The following is a 27,995-nucleotide window of genomic DNA, read 5'->3' as shown; positions in this document are numbered from 1 at the left end:
TATGCCCTCCAGTCCTGCGGCTGATGCTCCACGAGGAGCGTCACCAAATGCTCAGCCTACCGATCAACCAAACACGATCACTGATCATGAGGTCACTATTGCGGCCGACGAAGCTGTAAGACCATCATCGCATCACTTCAAACACGACTGATTGCTGAACACACGTAGGCTGACCCCGAAACCGATGGTGAGACTGTAAGAAACGAGGTTTGGTCATTCTCTTATGCAGACAACTCAACTGACCGACCATGTTTAGCAAAGCATCTCATCGTCCACGGCCAGTGTGACTAGCTCCATATTTGACTATCGAGTAGAGAATGGACGGACCTACCATCGCTACAAGGATGGAAGTATGTGCCAAATTTTCGAGTTCCGATGCCTTTTCTGCTTTTGAATCGTCAATTCTTCCTGACATATTGTGTTTCCCGGCGGACATCTCGTCCATCATTCTGCTGACGCATGGTATTATTGATTATATGAAGTGCTAACTAGTCATTGCTCAGAGTATCACATGCCCAATGACGAAAGAGAGCAAGACCGTCTTGGTAAATATTTCCATCAATTCTGTTGAGCAGGGTCTCTGCATATAGCATACTAATCAAATCATCAGATCTGCAACACAACATGTTCGTTCAAACATTTGATGGCAAACTCGGCACGGCGCCACCGAACCAGCCGGGGGCCAAGGTTGGAAGGGTCCTCGATGTCGGGACAGGTACCGGCATCTGGTGCATGGACTTTGGGGACGAACACCCTGAAGCAGAGGTAAATCGCCCTTTTCAGCACGGAATCTCCAACTTACTGACATATTGTCTTTCAAATAAGGTTCGAGGCATCGATTTATCAGCGGTGCAGCCAGAATTGTACGTGTCCAGCCCACAGAAGCAGCCGCAGAAATGCAGGGCAACTGACTCTGGCGTGCAGCACCCCTCCAAATGTGAAGTTCGAAATTGATGACCTCGAGGATACCTGGATCTACTCACATCCCTTCGAATACATCCACAGTCGAATGATGAACTCATCCATTAGCGACTGGAAGGAGTATATTCAAAAATGCTATGAGTAGATATTTCCCGCATAGTATACTGTTCCCTGCTAACTCTTCCCTCAGCAATTTGACCCCTGGTGGCTACTTAGAACTTAATGAGGTGGACATTCTCTGTCTATCGGATGACGGTAGCCTCACCCCTGAGCACTCGATCTCAAAGACGGCCAGGTTGCTGCAAGAGGCAACGGAGAATCTCGGACGCAGATACCAAGATATTCGAGATCTCAAGCCTATTTTGATGGAGGTTGGCTTCGAAGACGTTGTGATGCAGCGGTTCAAGTGGCCCACAAACGACTGGCCGAAAGACCCGAGATACAAGGTGCTCGGACAGTGGACGAATGAGAATCTCCGCGGCTGGGAGGCAATCTGCATGGCGCCGCTGACTCGAGGGCTGGACTGGACCAGAGAGGAAGTCATTGTGTTGATGTCCGAAAATCGACGGGACTTCAACGACCGAAGCATCCATGCTTACTTTTCCATGTAAGTCACCCCCATTCCTATTGCGCTGCCATAATGTACACCATTTCTGACGCTGCTAAGTTGGTCGATCTACGGACGGAAGCCTCTGAAGACCAGAGAAACCGAAAGCCAGGCCTGATACTTTCATGCACATGAATCAGCTGGTCTATGTAACAAAAGATCACCAATTTGCATGTCATTCACCAGGCCGACCTCTACGAGCACTGTCACATGCGTGTAGTTCTAGTGGTATAGGCATGCTATAATTTACATATCGTAGACCCATAACAACCATTATCAAGAGGTTTTTCGCGATCTTTGCTACGAGTAGCCTCCTTTCAGCCCTGGTGTTGCACGCCGCACGCGGCAAGCCCAGGAATGGAAATTACGGTGAACCAACAATAGGTCGATTTTCATTCTCTGGGGTGCGTGAGCAAACTTGGCAGACATGTCGGTGGGCTCAGTGCCCTTGCCACATATTGATCATGCTTCCTTCGTTGCAAACATCCATGTTCCAACAGGACCCCCGCCCGCATGAGGTGCCCAGCGTATCACAGTCACCATTCGCCACCACGCGTGGAGGTCCCAACAATTGCGGCGACATACATGCACAAGGCCTCGTTCAGCTGCACGTAAATCACATATTGATTAAGAGAAAAGAGGGGTAATATATTGTCAGCAAAATGTCATAAATCTCAGTTCAGTCTCTCCGGCTTGATTGGGTGCGGCCACCGCGCGCAACGGGTTCCGCACTCACAGAGGCACTGGCATTGAGTTTCTCAATTTTGATGACGACAACTCTCATCTTCCAACATGTCGAGTTCCGAATACCCTGCTACGGATACGAGCGGAACGCACCCAGCCGTTCCACATAATATTATCGACCATGCAGTCACGATTGACGCTGATGATGAGGTATTGAGCTTACCACTGATGATTCGTACGACTTGATAACTAAATCGTCGTAGAGAGATAGCGCATTATCAATCGACGACGTGAGGATCAATGGTGCTTCTCTTGTTGAGCAACGTGCTAAGCAAGAGGTTTCCTGTCCAGCGAAGTCTAGTTTCACCCACCGGAAGTGTGACCGCCTCCATCCTCGATTACAGAATTGAGAATGGCAGAACCTATCATCGGTACAAAGACGGCAGTGAGAGTTTTTATTCGATTACGAGATACGGACAGTGCTGATCGGAACTTCGCTTAGAATACAACTTGCCCAACGATGACCGCGAAAACGAAAGACTCGGTATGGAGCATCAAAGCAAAGTACAGCTGCTATCAATGACATCTGACCTGCACTCTAGATTTGCAGCATACCATGTTTCTGCTCACCTTCAACGATAAGCTAGGGAATGCACCTCCGAATAATCCTGGAGCAAAGGTTGGTCGTGTCCTTGATGTTGGCACGGGTACAGGAATTTGGGCTATCGATTTCGCCGATGAGCACCCCGAGGCTGAAGTTCGCGGCATCGACTTATCTGTGGCCTTTCCGGAATAGTGAGTCACTCGCAGATTGTGATACTGTTGATACCAATTCTGATAGTGCACCCTCCAATGTCAAGTTTGAGATCGCCGATTTAGAGGAACAATGGACTTTTTCCAGGCCTTTTGACTACGTTCACAGCAGGATGATGAACTCCTCGGTTAGCAACTGGAGGGAATATATTCAGGAGTGCTACGAGTCAGTCTGGACTTCTAGTCGTGCAATCATTCATGCTAACCAGAACGTAGCAATCTTAGTCCCGGTGGCTATTTAGAACTCAACGAGATCGACTTGATGGCACTCTCAGACGACGGAACATTGAAGCCAAACCATACACTCCTGAAAGCAAGCCACTTAATCCAGGAGGCTCTGCGGATCATTGGCCGTCCATATCAAGACATCAAGGAGCTCAAATCCGTGCTAGCCGATGTTGGGTTCGTCGACATTATCTTACAGCAATACAAATGGCCTACCAACAGTTGGCCGAAAGAAAGACGCCACAAGGAATTGGGTGTCTGGATGAATGAGAATCTTCATGAAGGCTGGGAGGCCATCTGCATGGCGCCACTGACCAGAGTCCTTGGCTGGACCAGGGAGGAGGTGGAGGATCTGGTGGCACAGAATCGTCAGGAACAAGATGATCGGAGTATTCACGCATACTACTCGATGTAAGTTCAGCATGTCTCAAACCACAGCGAAATGAAATTTCTAACAAAAGTCATCAAGCTGGTCTATCTTCGGAAAGAAGCGGGAGGACAGGGTTCGTATGACATGAAAGGCATTCGTCAAAAGCGATCATGGAGGTTGGGCGCTGACTGAGTGGTATGACTTGCTGCGTCCCACAATGTGTTCCTATGTTTCAACTTGGGGTAGGTCAAGAAGAGTCACCAACGTAGATAATATACCCTATGTCTTCGAAGACATATCACTAACAAGGGCATCGTTGGCTCACAGGCATCGCAGTCCTCCTAACATCTTACTTACTTCGCAGCTATCCTTCCTTATCATCGCTGCCAAAGGAGTATTGCTCAGGGCGTTCTCAGGGTATTTGTACACCTCGCTACGTCGGATCACTTAGTAGAATATCCGAAGTATGTGGAAATACAGGTAGCACAAACAGAGTCAGAACGCAAGCTCCAGGAGCCCAATGCTTTTCATTGTCCTCTTCCAGAAAGAAATGTTAAACTGGTTCAACCATTTATTTGAAGTTATTTTGGAAGAGTCGAGACATCAAAGGATGCGGCGCTCGTCCTAGGTGAAATGCTGATTGACGACACCTCAATATTGTAGTCCCTCTTACCGCCAAACAGCCTATTTCCGGATACGGCCCGGTATATAAACTGGTTTCCGCTGCATCTCATGAGATTTTCAAGCAATCCGTTCGTTGGTTGGACCAGGGTTATGCAGCCCGAGATTATGGTGTCTACTGCAACAGATGTTCCGCTGTCCACTGCCCAGCCTACCTGGCTGGTAGCCATCACACGAAACACTCACGTTGCTCGCCATTGTACCTCGTTCCCGTTGTGTGAGTATACGAGAGCCATGCAATGTATTAAGCATGAGCTCGTTGGCACGTATTGAAAGAGGACCAACTAAATGAAGTCCGACACCGCCCAAGCCGTGGGCCAACCCCCAAAGCTCAATTCGGAGCAGTAGTAACACACATACATGGACGATGATTTTCGTGCATGGACAGGAGAAAGACTAGCACCATGAGACGGATATTTATAAGTGCGTACAGCAATATCTTGGCCGGCAAAAACGGTAGTACACCGACATGGAGTTAAAGGTATCAGCTGCTCAGTATCTCGCCGTCCTGGACCATCAGCATTGGCAACAAGCTACGCGAGGACATGAGCATATACAAACTACCCTTGAAAATGTGCAGACTGACGTTTGACTTAGCAATGCAAATCGATTTGTAGTCGGTCGAGTTGGAGCATCTTCGGGCAATGGCTGATGTTAACAAGTCTTTGTCTTTCATTCTTCTTCCTTCAATAAGTCAAAGCACCCACTTTTCGACCACCCCTGCTTTTCGACCGCCATGAATTGACGCCATCGCAACCACCACCACTTTATTCAATTAATTATCAACTACCTCTTGAAGCCACAATAATGCAACTTTCGGCCTCACTGGGTAATTCAGATGCGCTGGATTCATCTGAATCATTTTCAGCTTCGCCAGCCTCAATCTGGGCTTGCCGTATCTCTTTGATTGTCGCAAACTTCGTATTTGGGTCCAACTGAACAGCCTTCCTCTTCCTGCTAGCAGTGTTGGCAACCTTGGCCTCTAGAAGCTCTATCTTTTGCTGGGCGGTGGCTAGGGCAAAGGAATGCTCTTGGAAGCCTTTTTTTACCTTCCTGAAGAGCTGGCGTTGTGTGGCGATGTTTGTTCTAGTTGGCTGAATATATGTAGTTGGTCCCCTAGGTCCTTCACCTTCCTTGGCGTAGACCACTTCACAGCAGATGAGGCTGACGCCCAGCCCTCTATACCATGGGCATCCTGGGCTATATGTTTATCTCTGGCAACCTTGTTGAGTGGTGTTGATGGTGTTGTTGTTGATGATGTTGCCTTCTGAACCAGCAGCCCATTCATAAGCGGCTTTGCAATAGCAACAGGCCATAACCCAGTGTATTTCCAGCCACTCTTGATATTGCCTGCAGTCAGCCCAGCTAGGCGAGCCTTTTGATAGCAGGAAATGAAGTTCCTTTTGCCTATAACAGTAGAGTCGATCCACTGACTAAGATATCCCAGCTCTTTCCTATATGCTGCCTTGACAGGGCTGAAGACTGACTGGTCAAGTGGCTGGAGGACATAGGAGGTATGTGGAGGCAAGAATAACAGATAGATGTTATTGGTATAGCATAACCACATAAAATCTGTCGTCGTATGGCTCCCATGGCCATCTAGGATAAGGAGTCTAGCTTGGTTAGGGCTAGAGGACTTGGTTTGGGGGATAAAGACCCTTTCTAACCATTCAACAGCAGTAGCATCAGTAGTCCACCCATTCTCTGTTGATATGAACTCCCATCCATCATATGGGCCAAGTTCTAGAGGAAACCACTGCTGTTAAACTGTCTTGCCCTTATATATAACCAAGGGATGGATAGCAGCGCCCCCAGCTGATATACACTCAATAATAGATACCCAGGCTCGCGAACCAGGCTGCTTCTTCCTTACTGACTTAGTCGCAGCACTGCCTAGCACTAGCCCATTATCCCCTTTACCCTCAAGGATACCAGTCTCATCCATATTATATCTGTTGGCTGGTTTGATGGCCTGGATGTGAGGTATGGCGAGATATTTGAACCAGTCCCTGATAACCTCAGTAGATGCCCCATTAACACGCCTCAAATCAATAGATCGACTTCTCTGGACCTTGATAGATGGGTTTCTTCTTATAAAGCCATCTACCCACCTCTTGCCAAGAGGTTGGGTGTCCCCCATAGCTTGGAGGATGCGATGGGCGAAGTCCTTCAGTTGTTGATGGGTTGGTGGCAGCCCAAGGTCTGCCTGGGCAGTCACCCAAGTGGCCAGGCTGGCCTCCTGGCCAGCAGAGAGCCTCTGGAGGTCTTGAAATGCTTCTTGCCTTGGTTGGTGGCCTTTGGTACGGCTTATAAGCGTTGATCGTGGCACACCCCATCGCTTGGAGGCAGTGCGAGTAGATATACCATTTTTGATGTCGTTAAGCGCCTGGATAACCTCATTTTCGGTATACTGTTTCATTGTATAATAAAAAAGATATTCTGAAAGAATGATGGAAATTGATGAAGGATTGAAAATGTTGTGGTAGTTTGAAAATTGGGTATAGTAGTTAATGGGGTGGCTGGGCGGCATTTTATGGGTGGTCGAAATGCAGGGGTGGTCGAAAAGTGGGTGCTTTGACTTAACCGGTATCTATGCAAATTGCAAAAGCTCCTCGTTTGTTCATACCGACATCCCTCACTTCCACTGTCATGTTGCGAGTATTCTTAATACGATGTGGAGTCTTGTCAGACTTCGGAGTCAAACCCTGGGAGGCGTATTTCGTTGCGGTCTTGTGGTATCCATTGCTACACGACACACACAATTCACATAGTAGAATCATGTCCAGCCCTTGATTGATTATACATACCTTTCAATGCTACGTCATAGTTGAAAGACTGTCTCATGTGTTCTCACCCCAAAAGACGTTCTGCCAGCGCACAGACTGGGGGTCCTTCCGAAAGAAGTCATGGTAAGATGGTGACCTTTCAGGGACTGCAACAACCTGTAAAGTGCCAACTATTCAAAATCATCAAGAATTCATCATCTGATTCCTCAAGGCCATTTAAAAGATTTGTGCTTATCTGTTGCGGCACAATTCAAAACAAGGGAATATGCTCTCAAAGCAAAGCGATGAAACCCAGGCTCTTCAACTTCACTGCTACCCATACCGCCATCTCTCCGATCCAGGGACTGCCAAAGCTGTATCGACTTTGGTCCTCATCTCTACTCAACACTCCCTCGCAAGTATTCGATACGTATACTCCCGGAACTTCTCAATTGACGCATCACGCCGGCCTGTGCTAGGATAGCACCAAAGACGAAGACCGAACAAAGGTTCCGGTCCGGTTCCAAGGCCGTTCCTGCAATTGGCGTGACGCGCTCGGATTGCCTGCTGCTGGACAGAACTGAAGAGTCACACAACCGGGCTGTATATACTTCATCACCCACTACACCCCAGCTGAGAACATCTCGCCAGCGCCAACTATAAAATGATTCTAACGCAGGAAACACCCATCTCCTAGCCCAGACAAAAATTGAAATTGCTCTCGTACCTATCAGATTAAATGGAAACGAATACGACACCGCCCATGTCCCCAGCCAGCGAGGCAACGAACCCACCCGCTCCCACGGCATCAAAGCCTCACCGACCTTGGGCCTGTCTTCCCCATCTCTGAGTGCTACTTCTGGAGTATTTCTAGCAGTATTTCTATCAATCACTGGAACAAACCTTAAGAGCTGCGAAATGACATAGGCCCTTCACCAGAAGAGCATACGTGAGACGTTCCTCCTAGGCTTACGCGAGTGTGTCCAAACGCTTTTGCCGCGACATCTGCGACACGCCCATTCGTTTGTTTGGTCGTTTCACCCTCCAGTTGCATGCCCGGAATCAATTTATACGCCCGACAATTAGTGAGTCTTCCAACTTGCGGCGTGATAGGCATAAGGGGAACTAAATATTAGACTCTTCACGGACAGGCCATCAGCTCACGCTTTTTTAGGGATCACAGACATCACAGCCACCGCCAGAACATCAAAATGAACGGCAACCACATGTCTTGCGTTATCTAGTACACAGCGAAGCCGCAGGCGACCCCGCTCAAACACGTACACGTCCATCGCCAGACCCCTCATCGGGGACCCCACCAACCACCACCGCCACCATTGCCTGCACGCATGCCCGCAATCACAGAGAAAAATCAAGGGAAAAAAAGTCTATGATCACCGCCCTCGAGTCGTTTGCGGTAAGGCACACACCGTCCCCAGCGCCGCCATCCTTTGATTACTGAACCAAGAACCTGTTCTGCGGTATCTCCATTCGCCATGCCACTTTGTTGAAGGTTGTAGCGACAAGGTAGGGAAATGGGCCGGGCAGGTAAGCATCGGCAAAAGAATTGATAAGACAACAACGCAGTAGAAGATAGAGTTGTTACATGCCCTCGAAGTCGCCACCGAGGTCGTCCTCATCCAGGTCGCCCTCCTGTATCTCCTTCGCCATCTCACGTTCGCGTTCGCGTGCTTCTTGGGCGTTCTTGAGCTCGAGGCGGTGCTGGTTCATGGGGAATCGCATAGCCTGAAGAGATTGCGTTAGTAAACTGTCAGAAAAACAGAAGGTAATCAGCATACCTTGACGCTCTCGTCGTGCAGAGCCAAGCACGCGCGAATTCTGTCGTGGAAGGCTTCACCAGGCTCCCGCGTAGCGTAGACATCGCCGACCTCCTTGCTCTTCATGTATCCGTGCTCGCGGTCCAGGGTGGCCTCAATGACACCGTCGCGGATGGCCTTGGCGACAATGTACTCGGCTGACTCCTCGCTGCCGAGATCGAGACGAATGCAGATGTCGCGCAGGGAGATGCGAGAGTATGACAGAGACATCATGCGGATACCGGTCTTGATGACGTTCTGGCGGAGACGGAGGATCAGGCTGTAGGTGCCGTCGCGGCGGAAGGTATCGGCGTGGTCGGCGATGATCGTCTCGAAGTTCTGCACCTTGCCAACGCGGACGGCCTGAACAAGGAGGAAGTAGGGGTGCAGAGCCAGCTCGAGGGTAGGCTGGCGGAAGGTGGAGCGCTCGGGGATGTCACCCATCAGCAGCTCGACGACAAGCAGCAGCTTGGTCGCAGTCTGGGAGAAGCCGACGGCGGCGGCGCTTGAGGGGGCCTTACGGGTCGCGGCCGTAAGGTGCTCGTGTGCCTCCGTGTATCTGAGCTGGATAGCGCGGATGCGTCCGAGGTAGTACAGGAAACGGGCAACCTGGTTGTTGGCAGCGTTCTCGGGGAACTGGGTGTGGGAGACGAGAAGATCGGCTTGCGCGATGTGGGACGTCAGCAAGTAGCTGCGAAGCAGCAACACGATAACCGAAGCTTGCGTGTCAATGTCCTTGCGGAGGACAGCAGTACGCAGAGCAGCGAGCAGGGTTGGCCTGATGGCAACGATCGGGGACTGGGGAGACGAGGGCTGAGGTGCAAGGTTCTCGCAGAACATTGAGTAGTAGAAGTAGACCTTGGCGGAGAGAGAGTCTAATGTGCGGCGGTTGAGGTTGTGGATGCGGTCGGTGAGCTGCTTGGAGAAGTCGGCTCCCAGCTGGAACTGCTTTGAGTCGTAGAGGTGGACCTGGATCAGAATGCCGAGGAAGATGTCAATCTCCGGGATGATCTCCTTTGCCTCCTTCTTCTGGCCGTTCTTGGCCGTCTTCGCGGGCTCGCTGTCGACTTCCATCTCGGGACCGCTAGAACGACCCAGGGGCACGTTCTCGCGGCCGATGGCAATCAGAAGCTGCTTGGCAACGTTTCCGGAGGCGACGGTCGCGGGGAAGGTCTCGACGATGGCCTGGGCAATGATGTCGGGGGTCAGGCGCTTGCGGATGGTCGAGATTGACCGCAGAGCTCGGAGGGTGAATCTGGCATCGAAGAGAACGACGGCGCGATCTAGCAGAGCAAAGTTGCTCTTGATGTCTGTTCATGGTCATTTCGTCAGTAAGGAGCTTCAGACGGCAGTGCACCGCAGGTATTCGAATGTGATGCATTGCGTACCTGCTACAGCCTGCACCACAGGGTCAACCGTGACCTCTGCCTCATCCTTGCCCTCATCACCCATCTCAACGTCACCATCAACGTCACCAGCAGGAGCAGCGGCCTTCTTCGAAGGGGGAACAACCACAGTCATCTCCTCGTCGCCGTCCTTGGCGGCCTTCTTGCTCTTGTTCTTTGCCTCGTCCTTCTTGTTGTTCTGGACGCCGTTCTCGAGGGGCTCCTTCCCGTTGCGCGAGGGTGTTTTGCCCGGCATATCTGCTCAGTGGGCCAGCTGTAGATGTGTATGTGGAAGTGTTCCGGGTGCCGTCTGGGGTGGCAGCGGTCGGTTGTCGGTCGTGATGTCGCGCCCGGGGAAGAGGGAGCGAGGTGGGTGTTGTTTTGCGTAGATACGGAGCCCCGTCAGGTGTCTCGTACCGGAAGGATCGGGCGAGAAAGTCAGGTGACAGAGGTTGGAGGTGAGGAGTGTACGCAGTTGGAGGCCGGAGCTCTGTTGGAGTCGGCGTTCGCTGATGGGAATGGGTGGTTGTTGTTTGGCCGTTTGCCTCGTGATGCAAGAAGGTTCGATGGAGGAGAGCTCAAAGATTGAATACCTGAGGCTTGGGCTACTGCTGCTGCTGCTGCTGCTGCTGCTGCACTCAGGCCCTTGGGGCGACGACACCTAGCAGAGGTCACGGTACTCTGTTGGGGTGGGATGTGTACACGTGAGTCACGCTAGCTTAGGTGCGAATCCGGCGCACTTGGTTGTACCCCTCGTGTACCTTAGCTAAGCGAGTGAGATTGCCGGGCCTGCTGGGAGCGTGGAGCACCATCCCCAAAACCGAAAGGGAAGTAAAGGCCACACGGGTCCCAGGCGCGAGTGACGTTGTCGATGCTGCCTGCCTGTGCCTGCCCTTTGGCTTTCGTGCCACTTGTGCAGCTTTCAGCTGGAATTATGTAATTATTCACAAGCCCGTCTTTGCACAACTCAACCTCGACAACGACCGACTGCAATTATTATTACTCAGCATACGACTGAGCTCCCCATCTTATGACTGCGCTAACAATTCGATCGCCTTCGTGTTGAGCATTGGCCCAACGTTCCCAGCATGAACACCCAAGGGCTATCGCATATTGAACCCAGATTCGTCCTTCTAGACGAATAATGCGGCATTCTCTGCCTTCGTCCAAAGATGAGAGACCACATGTACGAAATGCGGCGCCACCTGCATGTCTGTTTGTGATCTCCGACCGAACCCGGACTATTGCTATTCTCTCCTTTGCGGACGTCTGGGCGGCCCGGCGACGTCCACGCAGCCGCTTGGTACCAGCTGGAGGATGTCGTGATCCAGCTTACTCATGGCATCTACGTTGCTGGACGTTGATGCAGAATAGGGCGTGCATATACTTATCCCAGTCAAGCTTGATTCACTTTGATGGGATGCGTCCTAATCTGTGATCAATTTTGGGTATAGCCTACACTGAAAAAGGTGCCTCGTAGCAACCACGACGTTGAATTGTCGCCAAAGGACCACCTGTATTTCCCGAAACGCCTCATCATGTCCTCCAATCCGTGCCATGAAAACCATGATAATTCCAAGTGCGCAAACGATGTACGAAATGGGATCCTTGGCCTACTACTTCCAGCTGATTTCCATCGAGAGGTTGTCGTGAGGCTGGGTAAAAGAGCCATTCTGGCCGTCCTTCGTGACAGGGTACTGAATCAGCTCCGGGCCACTGATCTGCTGCCGAGTCTGGCTTTGAGGCTGGCTCTTGAGTGGAGCCTTTTTGGTAGGAGAAGGAGACTTTTGCGACTTGGCCTTGACCGGGGTACCGCTCTTCGAAGAGGCCTTGGTAGGAGTGCCGTTCTTCGAGGGAGACTTGGTTGCCATGCTCTTGGAGCCCTTGGAGCCGGAGCCGGTCTTGGATGAACCCTTGGCTGGGGAGCTTCCGCGAGACGAAGCTCCATCACTGCAATCTCCCTCTTCGTCTTCGAAGAATCGGACACTCTTGGCCACACCACACATGTTAGGGTTGCGCTTCTTTTTCTTCTTGTTGTCCTTCATCGCTGACTTTGGTTCCTGGGAAGGCTGGTCCTACTCGCCCTTACCGGAGGTAACCTTTGCCGCTTGGATGGCGCTCATCTTGGTGATCCAGGCCGTGGAAGGCTGGAACTTGCGAACAGCGCGCAATTCGTCGGATGAGTAGCCGGGCACACGGATGTTGTAGGTGCGCTCAAGCACGAGCTGGATATCGCGAATCTCGAGAACCTTGGATCCGCGCTCCTTAGCGTTACGGCAGGCGGTCTCGAGGACGTTGTCGACGAAACTGTCAGCCATGGTCAAGACGCTCTGGAATCATGTCAGAATTGTAAGCTCATAATTTGTTGGTCGAAAACGTACCTCTTCAACTTCGGGCATCAGCATGTTGTTGTCCTGACTCTCGCCGGTTCCGCCACAAACCTGGCGGACGAGCTCATCGAGCTTCTTCTTGCTGAGAACGTGGTCGCCTTCGGCCTCATGCTGGTAGGCTGGAATCTTGGCCATCGCGGGCTGGCCCATGACACCACCGGCAATGCCACTACCTCCGGTATAGGTAGGGCGGCCTGCTCCAGCACCACCACTCATTGCGACAGGCTGCGGGACGGCAGTCGCCTTTTCGGGAAGCTGCTTCGGGATCGGGAGCTTGGACTGCAGCGTCTGCGTGGGCTGAGTCGGATGGGCATGCTGGTTGTTGGCACCCATGATGACTCCCTGTGCGCCGGCAGATCCGGGGGTGTTGTTAGGCTGTTGCTGGATAGGAATCGCAACCTGTGAGTTCACACGCTGGTTTGCGCGCGAGACGGCAGCAGAGTGCGAGAGAGCTTGGCCGTTCGCCAGAGGAGCGGCAGACTGGGGAGTCGCGACACGGTTCTGGGTGGGAGTGCCTGCCGAGGGAAGCCCGCCTCCAGCAGATACGGAAGCGATGGCCGTATTGACGGGAGGAGGGTGAGGCTGTTGCTGACCTTGGGGAGCCATGGCTTGCTGCTGCTGGTGTTGTTGCGGTGCGACAGTGGTAGGTTGTTGAGGTTGCGCGGGTTGAGTAGTCGGAGTGGGAGCCGACGGGGTGGGTGCTTGAGCTTGGGCAGGTGCCTGGTGCTGCTGCTGCTGCTGCTGTTGTTGCGCTTGCTGCTGAGCCGCCTGGTGTTGCGCCTGCTGTTGTTGCTGGGCCTGGTGTGCCTGTTGCGCCTGCTGGTTTTGGGGAGTTGCACGTCCGGCGGCGGCAGCTGCCATTTGCTGATTTTTCGCAGCCTCGATAGCTGCATTCACCGCCGTGTTTTGGGTTTGCATCGAAGGGGTACCCGCCTGGGCAGGCACCGGGCTGGCCTGCGCACCTGCCTGGGTCGCCGGAGTCTGCGCGGTAGCCACCGCCGGACTGGGCTGCGGCTGCTGCTGCTGGGCCTGTTGCTGAGCTTGCTGCTGCTGTTGCGGTGGCCGAGCGGCTCCTTGGGCACCAGCAGCAGCCTGACCAGCGAGGGCAGCGCGCTGCTTGTTGATGTTTTCTTGACTCTTACGAAAACCGTCGACAAACTTGTGCGCCTCCTGGTACATCTTGTGAGCATGCTCTCGGCGGATCTGAATCTGCTTCAGCTCTTCCGCGCTGTACGGCGATCCCCTGTCCTGCCTCTCCTTGATGATGGTGTCGATGCGCTTCATCTGGTTTCCGTTATTGTCCATCTGCATCAACGCTCTCAGGTACTTGGCCTTGAAGTCGTTCGACCATCGCTGCGCCGCCTCGGCGCCCTTCTCGGAGATCGTCATCGGCGGGTTGAACGTCATCTGGCGGATGTGCGCCAGAATGTGCTCCGGGAATTGGGAAGGGGTCGACTGCGGCTGTTGGGCAGCGGCGGGAGTCGGTGCGGCGGCGGGAGCGGGCGCTGGTGTAGGGGCATGTGCCGGCTCTGCGGTTGCCGACGGTGTGCCTTCGGTCTTTGGCTCTGTCTTGACAGTCACGCCGCCTGCATTCTGGCTCGCGGTCTGCTGCTGAGCTTGCGGCTGTGCCTGTTGGGGTTGTTGCTGGGGCGTGGGCGCCTGAGCAGCCTGGGTCTGCTGAGATTGCTGGCCGGCTTGCTGTGGTTGCTGTTGCTGCGCAGCCTGCTGGGCTTGCTGCTGTTGTTGGACTTGCAACCTACGCTGCTGAAGCTTATTCAGAAGCATCTTGGTGAAGTCCTGGATTTTCTTCTTGGCATCTTGATGCTGGGCCGAGTCTTCGGGGTGGTTCTCGAAATGGTTCCAAAGCTGACGAAGGCCGCGCTCGTACTTTGCTTTCTCTTCATCGTTGAGGATCGGGAGGTTTCGCATCATCTCGGGACGATACATTGGAGCCTGTCGCTGGGCTCCGGGTCCGGCTTGACCGGCCGCAGCGCCTTGCTGGCCCGCCTGGCCTTGATTGTTCATCGCGATATCGTGGGATCGGTTTGGAGGAGGTTGGGTAGGTTTCTATCGGGATTGAAGGCTACAAGTTCGGAATTTTCTTAAATACGGCTCTATAATGATCTAACCAGAGATGGGTTATCGTGGTTCAAGCGGGGAATAAAATTTGATAACATGCGGAGCGCGAAGCTGAAGGGGTAAGTAAGAATTGGCGTGAACTCTGCGGTTGAAGTTGCGACAAGGCGACAGACGCGAAGCTGGAAAGTTCCGCGTGGAGCGGTCCGGACCCCTGTGATTGGTCAGAGCGCGCTTCTTTCCAGGCTCCGCTGTCTTGCCGGCCGGTGCCAGCTTGCTAACACCGAAAGCTTGAACCCAGTCATCACTTCAGCATGGTTCTTTGGAGGTCAACTTTGTCACTAGCATGAAATGCAGCTGGAAGGTCTTGGATTGCTACATGTTTTGTCGTCCCTTTTCTCCACTTGGGGAGACAGTGCTTTGAGGGGCTTGGATATGCCGTCCAGTGTGATGGACACGGGGCCCTTAATCCATAGGTTAGGTCCTGTCACAATGTCCAGCGGATCAATGTTTCGGCCGAGTCATCGGATGCGACGATATAATGGCCAACCTTTCTATCTGTTCAGACTGTTTTCAACATACTAGTTTCTGCAATGACACATCGCCGAGAACCACTGCAGCTTGCATGCACTTGTTTTTCAGTACACTGGGTCGCTTACATCGACTTGATCGTTGCAAAAGCCAAATGGTGCTCAGAATACGTGGCTAGGCACCTTAGTTGATATGATCATGCCCAGATTTGACCATGAAAATATCACCAGGGCTCGAGAAACTTCAATCAGGGTTGTGAAAAGCTGCTTTTCTCTGCATTCCTTACCGGACAGGGTATCCATGATGGACTGATGCGCAATCTGTCAAGTGAGATCTGTTTGGCTTCAAGCATGGTTTCGGGAGCTACCTTTTCCAGCTCCGCCAGTACCTTGGCTAGAAACCATGGAGGATTTCATTGAGTAAGAGCCGCAAACCATCCTTCGCATTCCTTGTCTTTCCATAAGAAGCAGGCTTCTCGAAGGTGTCGGCCCCAGTCCCAAACCCACGACTGCTAAATAGGGCGTGGAGAGACCGGAAACACGTCTGCGCTGGTCGTCCTGCGGGAGGCCCGCCGGACCTGCAGATGGATGGATCCCCAAGACCATCCACTCTGGCGCGAACTCGCCATGCGCAATTGCGCAACCCAACGATGGCCGCATGAGGCCAGTGCAGGGGGTGCCAGCGCGGTGAGACTAGAGAATGGGGGTACTATGCCCTAACGCAGGCGGCGGAACGAAGGAAGACGATATGCATCGTGGAAAAATTCGTCGCGGCAACGAGAGGGATGGGCAGCAGCAGCAGCCGCCGCCAGCAGAGTAAGATGGACGGATGGACGGACGGAGAGTCTTCATGGCGGCCCAATCCACCAGTCTATTCGCCGAGGGACGGACCGAGAGCTGTCGTCCCCGTTCGCGGTTCTTATCCCGTCGTCCGAGTGTCATCCGTCAGTCAACTGAACTACGTAGTACGGATACGTATTCATGGTTTGACGATGTTGTTCAGGCCAGGGCGATGGGCTAGGTTGGGTTGGGTAAGGGATCTTCTTCCTCAGCAAGGAATGGAAAAGGCTAAGAAGAGGGGCCGTCAGCGTTGGGTGACAGGGGTCAGTCGCCATTAATCATAGCGACGGGAGTGCCTACCTTCACACATCCTCCGACGTGATGATTATCCAAACATGGAAAGATGACCTGGCTCCAATGGATGGAGACTTGGGAAACGAGACACTGGAAAGGAAGGCGAGTGCAAGCGTAAACGTGGCGTAGTGAATTGCCGTCAGCTCAAGTTACACCACGTCGAGGCCCGACGCGAAGGGGCCGTTGCCGTTGCCGTTGCCGTTGCTCTTGCCGTTGCGGCTGCCCTCAGTCTTCCCGTCTGCACCAGAAAGGGAAGTCGAGACAGACCGAGACACCTTCTAGAAACCGCCCCCCAGATGTTGCGGCGCTCCTTCCTTCCTTCCACTCGGACGCCAGAATTCTGCGTGTATTCCTCCTGACCGCCTTCATGTTCTTTTTCCTCTTTCTCTCTGCAAGGCTCCCTCTACCTCTCCATACGAATCCCACTCGGCCACCTCACCCCTCACCTCTGATTTTTTTTTTCCGTCCCTCTCACTGATGCTGGTGGTGGTGCATTGTATTAGCTGCTGCAAGTGCTGCGAGTCCCAGCTGCAACACGACCGAAAAACCTGCACGACGATTGGGAAGAGCGCCATCGCAGTCGACCCTCCGTCCCCGACTCGAACCCTCGTTCATTGGGCACAAGTGCTGCTACCCAGCCTACCCTTTTTCCAACCTGTCTGTATCTGATCTGTTTTTCCCAGTCGTTTGTTTCGCTCGTCTCCATACCGTCGGTCCAATGCCCATCACGTCCCGCTTGTGGCTAAATCCTGTGACGCCGCATTCCCTGTCGCTGGAGACTGCGGGAAGCAGGTAGCCTCACCGATGAATTCGCTCAGCACGTCTCTTCCAGACGTTGACCGAGCAAGCTGCCAAGGACACGAGTCGTCAAGATGAGCATTGGACACATGTCTTCTTGGGCTTCGAGGGTTGGGGCCCGCTGCCCGCCACAATGCCACTGCTGCTACGGATACATCCCACGACATGGGAATACACTGCAGCAGGCGACGCACTAACAGTAGCTGCGTCCCGATAAGGCCAATGACCATGATGCCGGCCGTTAATGTGTGGCGTCGATAGGGCCAGAGGCGGACAACGGAAAGCCTCAGACTCGACAATTCGAAGGAGCCTCGAACCAAAGACATTGTCAAGTTGTCAAGCCGGAAAAAAAGTAACAAGAAATCGCCAATGGTTCGGCGATCCGGCCACCAGTACAACGATCTACTCTTCCCCTCCACACCTCTCGCCCCTCCAGTTACCCCTCCCTCCACTCCGTCCCGGTCCTCGCCCTCTCACTCTCGAGACTCGATTGGATGTCTTCCCGCAGTCCGTCTCCCCCAATCCAGCCCAGTCCAGCCGACCAACCAGTCATCCAGTCTGGGCCCCCAGCATGCAAGCCTAGCAAACTCGCAAGAACCCGCCGCTGCGGCATACGCAAATGCGTGAGGGCACACCATACGCCGTGACGCCCACACACATGCCAATTTTCTCTCAATTGCGGGATACACACGGCTTGACGGGTAGACCAGGGAGTCCTGGAGCATTGCTGCCCAAAGGCTCGAACTTGCGTTGCGCCGCCCCGCGAGACTGCGCAAGAGAGGGACCACCACCGGCCACGCCCACGCCCACGTCCAACCCCAACCGCCGGTCACGCACAACACTTTTGCAACGAGAACTTTTTTCCCATTTCTTTTTGCTTCTGATAGGAAGACCGGCGAGAGACGAAAGGCCCGTTACAGGCATTTTGCGATACGTACCATCTGCAGCCAAATATGGGGGACCACCAGAGGCGCCAACAGACCCAGCAGCAGAAGGACTATGACCAGCACCCACCAAACCAAGAGAGAGGCTCATCTGCCCACCGCCGGCTGGCTGGCTGGCCACTGGATCCTCCGACTTCTTGCTGCATGGCATGGCATGGACATGGTACGGCTGCAGTGAGCGCACATGTGCGATGATTCTTTTTTAATTCTTAATCCTCCTCTGTCCCACGCCCTCGAGGAATCCTCCTCTCTTTTTCCCATTCTCCTTCGTCGTTGACACATGTCTACCTCCCCCGGACCGTCGCCATCTGCTATTACACTTGCGATTCCGTGTCTCGTCCCCTTTGCTTGGTCAGTCGAAGACTGAACGACAGACAGCATAAAGGGGCAATCCGTGAGAAAACACGGATTATATCAGCTATACCTATAAGACCGGACGGCCTGGTTGCGCCATCGAAGCCGCCCGGCCTATCACGGAACAACCAGCACCCCTCTCCGAATCGATTCAGCCATCGAGGAGACATCGAACGCCGTGAGACTCCTTCTCACACCCCGGTAGCTCGGACGTCCATATCCATCGCCATTCACGGCTGAGACCCAGGAATTATAGAACGATCCCCTTCGGCGGTCCGTCTGCTGGCTCTCATTCCGCTTGAGGCGCCAACTCAGCAGCTACAAGCAGACCCTCAGGTTTCGGGAATCTTGCATCCCGCGAGGCGCCCATTACTCGGCACTGAGTTGCTATCTTGGATTCCTTCTTGTCATCTAGTACTGCTTCTTGCGGTATTCATCCCACCCTCCGACATAACAACTCACATCCGACAAATTCCAGAGCTCTTGCTTTACCCAGGTCCCCCACGCTTGTCTTCGACACTTTCCCCAACTAGTTTCATCCAATTACCTTGTTCAAGGCCATCATCGGAGCTCGCCTTGACCATACCATTGCTTTTGCTCGCGTGCACATAGCACTGCTGCTTCTCTCCTCTCTCGTCAGCCATTTCGCGCTGCTCTGCTGCAACCTTCTGAACAAGGACCAGCCCTTGTCGCCCAGGACGAAGGCCGTCCTATCGTCACCGCCCGCACGATTTTCGTTGTCCCCACAGCCGGGATCCCGCACCTTGTTCCCCGAAACATTCCTCTCCGTTTCTCTGCCTCTGTCTCTCGCGGGGGCCAGCGACCAGGACTGAGACGTGGGACTGGGATTCGAGGGACCATCTTCGGCGCCGCCAATCGTTCGTCCGCCATTGGCACTTTGCACCCATTCCACAAAGGCGCATCCCGTGCTCTCCAGGCGCAATCCGGACATCCAGCAGCGCCCTGCTCCCTCTTCTCGAATTTCCCCCGAGATCTATCATGACAACCTATAGCGACCAACGAATATCCTCTTCTCCTTGTCGGAGGTTTCTACTTTGGGTGTTGACGCCTTGACTTGTTACAACTTGCTCACTGTCACTCTCACCACATCTACTCACCGCACATCCACACCACATCAACCGCACCTCCATCTACCGGCCATCGCTAGCGGGAAGCTGATCTGATCCATCCCATTTCCCCCGCCAATTCCCTTCTTCCCCACACCCACGACCAAAAAAAGGCCCAGTCCCCAACTAGAGGCCCCGATCCGTGAGATCAACACCCAGAAGAAAAAAAGACTGCCGGGACGGCGATCTCTCACAACGGTCCTCAAACCCTCAACATCGCGACCCGCTCGTCAAATAACCTCAATTGCATTTGGTCAGGCTGCGTCAACGATATGCCATCCCGCAGGACACGGCCATCAACGCCCAGCATGATGCTGGGTCCTCTCGGGGGCCCGAACTCACCGCCCCATTCTCCTACCTCCGCCGCGCCGGCGATGCTTCAACACAAGTACGCCGCTCGCCATTTGCCACCGTCCGGTATTCAGCCCACAGGCAACGGCCATCAATTCAGCTTTACTCCTTCCAATCGCTTTGCACAGCTATCACCTCGCACGTCATCTGAAGATTCCGACGAAGAATCCGAATCCGAATCCGACTCTGATGAGAGCGAACTTCCACAAGCACCTCGGGCAAAATCTGAGGATGAAGAGGATGATAGCGACGACGAAGAAAGTGAAGACGATAGCGATGATGACGCAGACGATGAAGACGAGGACGTGCCCATGATGGCTCCTCCTCCTCCAGCTCTCATGTCAGCTCCAATGCGGGCACCAATACGAGCACCTTCGCGCCCGCCAATGCACCAGAGTATGGCTGTCGACAGCAGTTCCGAAGAGGAGTCGGACGATGAGGAAGACGCAGAAGACGAAGACGGAGACGATGAAGAGACCGAAGAGGATTCGGAATCTTCAGACTCTGACTCGGAAATGCTGCCTCACGCCCCAGAAGCGCCCCCGATTCCCCGCCCGGCCCCCGCCGCCGTCGCTGCTGCTGCATCAGTCGCAGCCCCAGCGCTGCACGTGAAGGCGAATTTCTCCGTCGAAGAAATGTCTGACTTCGATCCCATGGACCAAGATCGCGACGGAATCATGGCGCCTTCGGGCTACTCCTCTCCAGCGTCCGCCCGCTCCCGCTCCCGCGCTCCGGTTGCCGCTCCGAAGCCCGACCCGACTTCCCGGTTGGCACGAGAATTTGACCACCTCAACTTTCCCAGCTCGGACTCAGAATCCGAGGATCTGGATGCAGACGAGGCACATGAAGAATTCATTCGTGTGCAGCGCACATTGCGAATGCTCAGGCGCCGAACTCACGGGTCAAGCATTGGCAAGCGGACCATATCGGAACGCAGCGAATCTGATCACGAGGATATGCCTCTCGACCCCGACGCCGTAGGCTCCAGCGCAAGGAGACTACGACGCCGTGTGGGTGATCAATCAGTTCGCCGGAGCTTCATCTTGCAATTCCAAGACCCCCCGCCCCCGCGCATCGACGAACTCGACGAGCCGGACAGCGAGGTGGAGGGAATCTTTTTTTGCGATCACGAGACACTCGCGAGGGAATTGCCGTATTATTCCATTGAGATCATTGAGTATGAGTCTCCCAGCCCAACCAGCCCTCGCAGCCCGTGAACAATATTCGTTTTGGCACGCGAAATATATACGTTTAGCACCCAAAACGGTGCATCACATTCAGTCGGACGCTATCAGACCGACGCAAACAATGATATACCTACAATGAACATGCGGGGATAGAATGACGAACAACAACGACGATGATGACGGAATGACGCAAGGTCTCAATGACATTGTTTTTATCTTTCTCCGATGTTTCTCTTGCTCTGGCACCAAAATTTATCGATACCTTTCACGATACTCAGACGTTTTTGCATCGGAAGGCCACACAACAGCGCGGAATAGCATGTTCTGTATGAAGGATGTTTTTTTCATGATAGAAACGGTATACGTAGAAGAGCCTCATGGTTCTGATGAAATGAATGCCCATGAAAATTTTACCACATGTCTTGACCCTCCCCACCCGCCGTAGCCTTGTGAGGACGACTGCCGAGTCCAACGTCCAGCTCAGCCACCTGAAGCTATCGAAACGTTTCCCGAAGTCCGGTGGTGTCTAGACCGGGCGCGCGGGGGAGGTGGGTGGAGGCGAAAAAATGGCGGCGTTATCTAGGCGGTGTGTTTTATGGTGGGAGGGACGGACGGGGTGAGTGGTCGATGACGTGCAGCGGATCAGCGTAGCGTAGCGGGATGGATGGCGAAGGGAAGGGAACATGCGTTTGTGCGTGTGTGTGAGTAAGCGTGTGTTGTGCAGTGTCTATCTGGGCTCTGCTAAGGCGATTTCCACTCACACCTGGACCTTCGCGGAACGGCGAGAACCATCCGGCTTGGGAGGGCACGGGAGGGGGAGAACGGACATTGGACAGGCTGGTATCTGATTGGCTTTGTGAATTCTCGGTGACGGGAGGTGATTCTACTGGATGTCTGTCTGGCTGTGTAATGATTCGAGACCACGGGATGCAGGCGAGAGGGGCTTCTTTCGGGGGCCGGGCGAGTTGGGGATGGGGGGGGGGGGGGCCACTGTCAGCACGTGTTTGTTGACGAATGCTGGAGCAGGCTCTCAAATCGTACTATGCTACGAAACTAAGACACCGTAAGATTCTGTAGGTGTGTAGCGTGTACGTGAGATTGTCTACATTGCTGACGATTGTGGATGATGGGAGTGGGCGGGTGAGGGCCATTCGGAGCTGGCGGAAGAGGAGGGAGATTCGGGTTCTGGGGCCGTGGTGCGGAAACGGCGGTCTGGTGCTGGCGGGCCGGGGACGTGTGGGGCTGCGGGCTCGGGGGGCCACGGGAGGAGGCGGTCGGGGAGGCGGGATATGGGGAAGGGACAACGTGGGATTGGGGGTTTGGGGGCTTGTTTGGTGACGTGTATAGGGGGAGGAGGTCTAGAACTTGGACCCTTGGGTGATGCGGTGTGTTGTCTTGTTGTTTGTGTTTTAACTTGGCGTGAGGTGGTCTCGACAACGTTAAGCTGGTGTCTTGCAGGAATGCATGTAGCGGGAGTGGCTCGGGTTCCGGGGACCGCTGGATGAACTGGCAGTATAAAGTCTTTCACTATAGCCACTAAATCGATCTTGATAAACCAGAAAGAATTTTGTCTTTCGAAGCTTCTTATTGGTTTTCTGTCTAAAAGATTCGTTGCGAACACAGGCCAGATCTACGAAGCCGTGCCGCGCACGCAAGCCAGTTGAAGTTGACGACGGGATTCTTGCATCTATCTTGGCTTTTTGATATATCCGTGTGGTATTCGAGTCTTCCATGCCTCAAACCTGATCTACGAAAGAGGACAGAGACTGAATCTGACGTGTGTCTTGGTTACCCTCGGTCATGTCTACAGAACGACCCTGTCACGTTTGAGAGCATGAATCCTTGTTTCATTCCATCCTGGAAATCATCTGGTGATATGGACTACAGACTTTTTGTCATGATTTGGAAACAACGCGAGGGCGGGCCTCTTAAACTCTGCATCTGGTCCTGAGGCTGGCTACGGTATCATTCTTGACAGTATTTGAGTCTTCTTCTCATCACAGAAGCATAGGAGAGACAGGCCACAATATTTCCAGTTTATCTAGACCTTTTTGGAATCTCTCTCCGTGAAGCTTGCGGTCTAATTTATCTACAACATGGGTTGTATATGGTGTAGCATTTATTATTGCCTTTGGGTGGTTGTTACGTGCCTATGCATTTCTAATAGCTGGAGGAAGACGACCACGAAGGCTGCTGAGAGGCTTGGTTTTGAAATGTGAACGTCCAGAAAGGGGCGTCATGGCTGACGTATGATGGGATTCTAGACGGAAAATCGGGTGAGAGTGTTGACAATCTGATACCCAAAGATGGCACCCTGCACCATCAATCTTGGCGTCTGAAAGTTCCTCTGATCGGCAAATGAATCAATGTATACTTCCTACGTAGTAGCCCAGTGTTTCTTGCTAATGTTGGGAACAGCTGACGATGCTTGTGCGTGGGCCAGGAGGCGTCCAAGCTCTGTGGGATATGCCAAAAAAGAAAAGATATAATACGTGACTCCCGGGGCAGGATATGTTGAAGAACACAAATTAGGTTCTACCAGCAGACCTTCTCTTGATGTCGGCAGAACTCTAGGCGGTTAAAGATCCGATTCTAAGGATTCAGGTACTCTAGGATCATCCATCAAGCGCCTTTCAGCATACAACACTGTTTCTGTCTTTGGTCTTAGTCCGAGGTTGGTTCCATGGAGTATTCTTTTCAAAAAGGACGTCTACACCAGTGATCAGACCGTCGATTGAATGAATACTGCAAACTAAAAGGAATTATAAGAGGCACACTCCATGGCAGCAGCGCATTCCTGGAGAGCTGAACGAGGGCCCAAATCGCCGCGGAAGAATCTCACACTAAAATATGAGTTTCTATTCCTAGGCAACACGCCGGTGCCTGAGTAGTAGATGAAGTATGAGCGGCGTCGTGTGATGGAGTTGCACGAGACGCTGGGGTTCGTTGGAATCACAACAGGACAGGTGGAGGTAGCTGTCGCACTGTTAGTTGGATTGTGATGGGCGGAACTGCGGGACAGGAGCCGCTGACCGTCACCGGGGAAGTGAGGGTGAGTGTGACTAGGGAGCTGAGGACCGTCGTGAATGCTGGAAGAGTGACCGTCGTCGTCACAGCAGAACTGAGGGTTGTTGTGACTGCGGGAAGGGTAACAGTCGCTGTCGCAGCAAAGCAGTCGGCTGCAAATCCGGGAGCGGAGGCAACAACCGCGACATGATGTCTGACACAGTGGCTGTGCGTAGCGACAAGTGGAAGCCTGTGGCCAAATGACTACCTTGAGTTGGGAAAGTGCTGCGTTTTGTGTGGGTATACTTCTATCGGAATGACTGTTCAAGACATGAAACGGGACTGTACAGTACGAAATTCGACATGTCCAGTTTGTATGCCAAGAGGCGCCGCGCAATTGGCAAGTCCTCGATGTGGCCAATCTTCACAAAACGCAGGAAAGCTGGAGCGCTCAAATTGTGATGTGGCTGAAAGCTGAGTTGGAACCTTGAGTTGAGAAGGAAGGAAAGGATATGGAGGCAACTCAGCCAGTTGCAGCGCTGAAATTTCGGCGCCTAAGTCTGTCCTTCCAAGGGACTTACGTTGGAACTTTTGGCTTCAACGATGACTGGTTTGGCGTATCCTTGGAATATGCTTGATCAAAAGGTTGAGACATCCTTAACCTCACCGCCCCTTACCCCCGCTCTAGATCTCGTCTTTCCTACCTGAGTGAAATATAACGTGCTTGATTTCATCGATCATCTTCAGCTTTAAGAAAAAGCAGCAACGGGAATATAGATTATGGTATCATAAATTAATTATAATTGGCACGGACGGAGTATACGAAAACTTCTCATCAAACACTTGCTTCTCGTCCCAGACGTGCACTAGGCGCCCGGGTAAACCAGTTACTTGTACACCGGAGGGCTTTGTTGCTCAGCAACAGGCGGCGCCATAGGCTCATACTGAGAAGGAACCATAGGAATCATCTGGCCGTGTGGCCCAAACACCTGAATCGGGCCATCGTAAGGTCTCGTGGCAACCCTTTTGTGGCAGTTGCCGCAAGAGTAGTGGGTGTCTTCACACCAACCTGCAATACAAGGCACGCACATAAGACAGACGCAGAGGAGGCAGCACAGGGCGCCAGCGAGCCTAGAATCTGGTCAGTAAGTCAGTTCCTGGACCGTGAGATCGAACGACTTACATCTGCATGCTAGTGCCTTCTGTATCCACGATGGTCATCGTCCTTCTCATACAAAACGGGCAGTCAACCGGTTGCGGCTTGTCGCCGAGCATGTGCAGTGGTGTGACACCCTGAATCATTGGCGGCACTGGTTTCTGGCCGGCTCCCTTCTGTTGCTCTACGGGCGGCGGTCTCGTGGTTGGTCTAACGTCGTGTAAGTAAATGTCGTGGGCCATCTATCGCAAACGCGAGCCTCACCCTACGTTGTGAACATCTGCGGGTAGCTCTGTAGCTGGCACCGGGCTGGCATTTGCTGTTGTGGCGACGATTAGACTCCTATCATGGGCCGGCGCTGGCTGTTGAACGATTGCGGCAGGCGCAGCAGGTGCCTCGACTGTAGCTGGCTGTGGTTGTGACATCGTGTTGTTGAATTGTGGTTTCGTTTCGAAGGATCGGGTCTTTTTCCAATTGTCCAAGGATCGCAATTATAAGTACGCACTTGAAGATGAGTCAAAACATTTGAATTCGAATGAGTATTTGGGGACACGAAATCGACTCATCATGCGCCTTATGTATCGTATTCCTCACCGCAAACAGCTTTGCTGTGCCCCCTTGGCGAGTAGCTGAGCCCACAATCCAGGCAGAACTGTGGCATCCAGGGCAAACTGGGTTTGCCAAATTGGCGTTAGGCCGCCTTGGCCAACATAATCCACACGAGCTTATGAGTACCCCTGCGCGCAGCTTACATTTGGGGCGTTTTGTACCTTGCAGCAAAGGTCCTTTTGGCTTAGCTACAACAAGGATTAGAATTGAGTCCCGGGTATCCTATTATTGTGTTGGTGATTGTCCCTTGAGGAGTCCGTGATTAGACGATGAGACGGCAATGGCCCAGCTGCATCCTTCCGATCCTTCATTGGCCTAAATGGCCTGGGTACTGACTCCTGGTGGCATCTCGTCATGTTTATTGCGGTTTATTATGGAGACTAGGTTGCAGCTTCGGCTCTGGAGCAGACAGTATTCTTTCTTTCGTTTATACTTCAGTTAGTTACGGCAGGTTATCGCCTGTGGGCACGTCTTGCTGACTGCCGCATGGCCGTGACTGAGAAATATGTGAGTGGTCACTGGGAGACCTCTGTGGATAGACAGCATTCTCCGGTTGGCAAAACGGAGGAAACAACCGCGGAGGACTGAAAAATAGTACGTCACAAGAGCTGACAGCATTTATTGTTAGTACTATCCCTATACTAAATACAAATCAACAGCAGAAGTCCAGATTGCTTTCTCGGTGGTATCGTTAGCGTTCGCCGTATTACTCCAATAATGTTTACCCATATCAGAGGAGACATCCCAAGCCCCTTCGTGACTATCCCCGGCTACTGTGCTTGTTTCTCAGCCACAGGTGGTGCTGTTGAAGCGTACTGAGACGGCATTGGGGCGTAGGATTGTGGACCGAACGTCTGAATCGTGCCATTATACGGCCGGGTTGCAACCCTTTTGTGGCAGCTGGAGCAGGCATAGTGAACGTCCTCACACCACCCAGCGATACAGGGTACGCAGGTAAGGCAGACGCAGAGGAGGCAGCAGAGGACACCGGCAACCCTGATATGTCTTGTCAGTCCCGAATTCCCGTGAGGTCTCACGATCAGTGAATATAGATTAGCACTTACATTTGCATCGAGGTACCCTCTTTAGTGATAGTAGTCTGTGTTCTCTTCTTACAAAACGGACAATCGATCGGTTGCGGAGTGTCACCGAGGGCATGTAGTGGTGTTACGGTTGGGGGAGGGGGGAGGGCCTCGATGGTCGGTCCATCGTGCTTTTGACCTGCCCATGGGGTGGATGTCGGCTCGCTAGCGAAGGTCAGTACACATCCTGGGTTTCCATCGTCGCCTGAGATACAGAAAAAGAAGATGCTTACTCGGTGTTGATCAGGCTAGTCGGCATTTCCTTGGCTGGGGCCGGACCTGTACCCTGCATCGTGGTCGCTACTGACTCCCTGTCGTGAGCTACCGCAGGATGCTGTACCCCGGTGTAGGATGAATCGAACGTGTGAGGTTGTGACATAGCGACTTCTTGCTGGCGAGTTATGGCTTGCTATGGGTTATTCAATACTATATTCAACAAGAACGAAAGAAGAATTGCCCGTGTATAGATGAACGGAAAACCAGTCGGGACGAGAACAGAATAAATACAAGTGCGAGAGATGTTAGTCTCATTGTTACACACCCACAAAAGCTGAATGGGGCACCTTAAGATTTACGCGCATCACTTTAGGCAGAACTGTACCATCAAGAAGTCATTCGGGCGGGCTATCATTGGCCCCTACGGATAGAAAGGAATGATTTGCATTGCACTGCGAAATGCCTTGCGGCACAGCCTTACAGGCAGGTCTCAGACACGAGAAGGGGTTACTACTGGGGGTGAGTGTGGCCGAGATTAGAACTGCCACAATCAGGAAATGCCCCATCATTTGGCATGCATGGGCAGGTGGTTGGTCGCTATTTGTCCGAAGCTCGGGTAGTAATAGCTTAGGTGTGCTTCGCCTCTTCCTCCCTCTGTATTGATGCAGCAGGGGTTGGAATGCGTCTCTGTGATTGCCCAGCCTTATTGTAACCTCTGGATCCTCTGGCAATCCACGTCAGCACAGCCCGTCGACGTAGGACTGCTA

The 27,995-nt window shown here is 53.0% G+C and overlaps 8 protein-coding genes across 8 annotated transcripts, besides 1 other annotated feature; 3 read left to right on the top strand and 5 right to left on the bottom strand.

Annotated features, from left to right (window-relative positions):
• Position 1: 1 nt before the first annotated feature.
• On the top strand, positions 2–1,646 carry CGCA056_v006445 (Secondary metabolism regulator LAE1; the record flags this gene model as incomplete). The annotated part of the gene is made up of 9 exons (XM_037321695.1): positions 2–115; positions 169–195; positions 257–350; positions 504–545; positions 611–765; positions 826–863; positions 925–1,062; positions 1,112–1,528; positions 1,589–1,646. The coding sequence occupies 9 exons, from the start codon at positions 2–4 to the stop codon at positions 1,644–1,646; spliced, it is 1,083 nt and encodes a 360-aa protein (XP_037179917.1).
• An 866-nt stretch (positions 1,647–2,512) lies between these two features.
• CGCA056_v006444 (Secondary metabolism regulator LAE1) lies at positions 2,513–3,821 on the top strand (the record flags this gene model as incomplete). The annotated part of the gene is made up of 7 exons (XM_037321694.1): positions 2,513–2,657; positions 2,715–2,756; positions 2,815–3,007; positions 3,054–3,191; positions 3,242–3,661; positions 3,720–3,757; positions 3,814–3,821. 7 exons carry the CDS (start codon positions 2,513–2,515, stop codon positions 3,819–3,821), a joined length of 984 nt encoding a protein of 327 aa, XP_037179918.1.
• Positions 3,822–5,076: 1,255 nt separating this feature from the next.
• Positions 5,077–5,163: a sequence feature (Short protein (CGCA056_v006443, KAF5522272.1) was converted to a misc_feature.).
• A 3,505-nt stretch (positions 5,164–8,668) lies between these two features.
• rpn3 (putative 26S proteasome regulatory subunit rpn3) lies at positions 8,669–10,524 on the bottom strand (the record flags this gene model as incomplete). Its single annotated transcript, XM_037321693.1, has 3 exons — positions 8,669–8,812; positions 8,866–10,193; positions 10,272–10,524. 3 exons carry the CDS (start codon positions 10,522–10,524, stop codon positions 8,669–8,671), a joined length of 1,725 nt encoding a protein of 574 aa, XP_037179916.1.
• Positions 10,525–11,884: 1,360 nt separating this feature from the next.
• On the bottom strand, positions 11,885–12,313 carry CGCA056_v006441 (uncharacterized protein; the record flags this gene model as incomplete). Its single annotated transcript, XM_037321692.1, has 1 exon — positions 11,885–12,313. The coding sequence occupies one exon, from the start codon at positions 12,311–12,313 to the stop codon at positions 11,885–11,887; it is 429 nt and encodes a 142-aa protein (XP_037179914.1).
• Positions 12,314–12,343: 30 nt separating this feature from the next.
• On the bottom strand, positions 12,344–14,683 carry TAF12 (Transcription initiation factor TFIID subunit 12; the record flags this gene model as incomplete). The annotated part of the gene is made up of 2 exons (XM_037321691.1): positions 12,344–12,598; positions 12,650–14,683. 2 exons carry the CDS (start codon positions 14,681–14,683, stop codon positions 12,344–12,346), a joined length of 2,289 nt encoding a protein of 762 aa, XP_037179915.1.
• A 5,246-nt stretch (positions 14,684–19,929) lies between these two features.
• Positions 19,930–21,189, top strand: CGCA056_v006439 (uncharacterized protein; the record flags this gene model as incomplete). The annotated part of the gene is made up of 1 exon (XM_037321690.1): positions 19,930–21,189. One exon carries the CDS (start codon positions 19,930–19,932, stop codon positions 21,187–21,189), a length of 1,260 nt encoding a protein of 419 aa, XP_037179099.1.
• Positions 21,190–25,052: 3,863 nt separating this feature from the next.
• On the bottom strand, positions 25,053–25,746 carry CGCA056_v006438 (uncharacterized protein; the record flags this gene model as incomplete). Its single annotated transcript, XM_037321689.1, has 3 exons — positions 25,053–25,296; positions 25,349–25,531; positions 25,586–25,746. 3 exons carry the CDS (start codon positions 25,744–25,746, stop codon positions 25,053–25,055), a joined length of 588 nt encoding a protein of 195 aa, XP_037179098.1.
• Positions 25,747–26,700: 954 nt separating this feature from the next.
• Positions 26,701–27,391, bottom strand: CGCA056_v006437 (uncharacterized protein; the record flags this gene model as incomplete). Its single annotated transcript, XM_037321688.1, has 3 exons — positions 26,701–26,926; positions 26,995–27,177; positions 27,246–27,391. 3 exons carry the CDS (start codon positions 27,389–27,391, stop codon positions 26,701–26,703), a joined length of 555 nt encoding a protein of 184 aa, XP_037179097.1.
• Positions 27,392–27,995: the final 604 nt, after the last annotated feature.

The sequence above is a fragment of the Colletotrichum aenigma genome (genome assembly GCF_013390185.1).
Source record: "Colletotrichum aenigma strain Cg56 chromosome Unknown KSG_Cg56_contig04, whole genome shotgun sequence".
Taxonomy (NCBI): Eukaryota; Fungi; Ascomycota; class Sordariomycetes; order Glomerellales; family Glomerellaceae; genus Colletotrichum; species Colletotrichum aenigma.
This window is presented reverse-complemented; position numbering and strand designations above follow the sequence as displayed.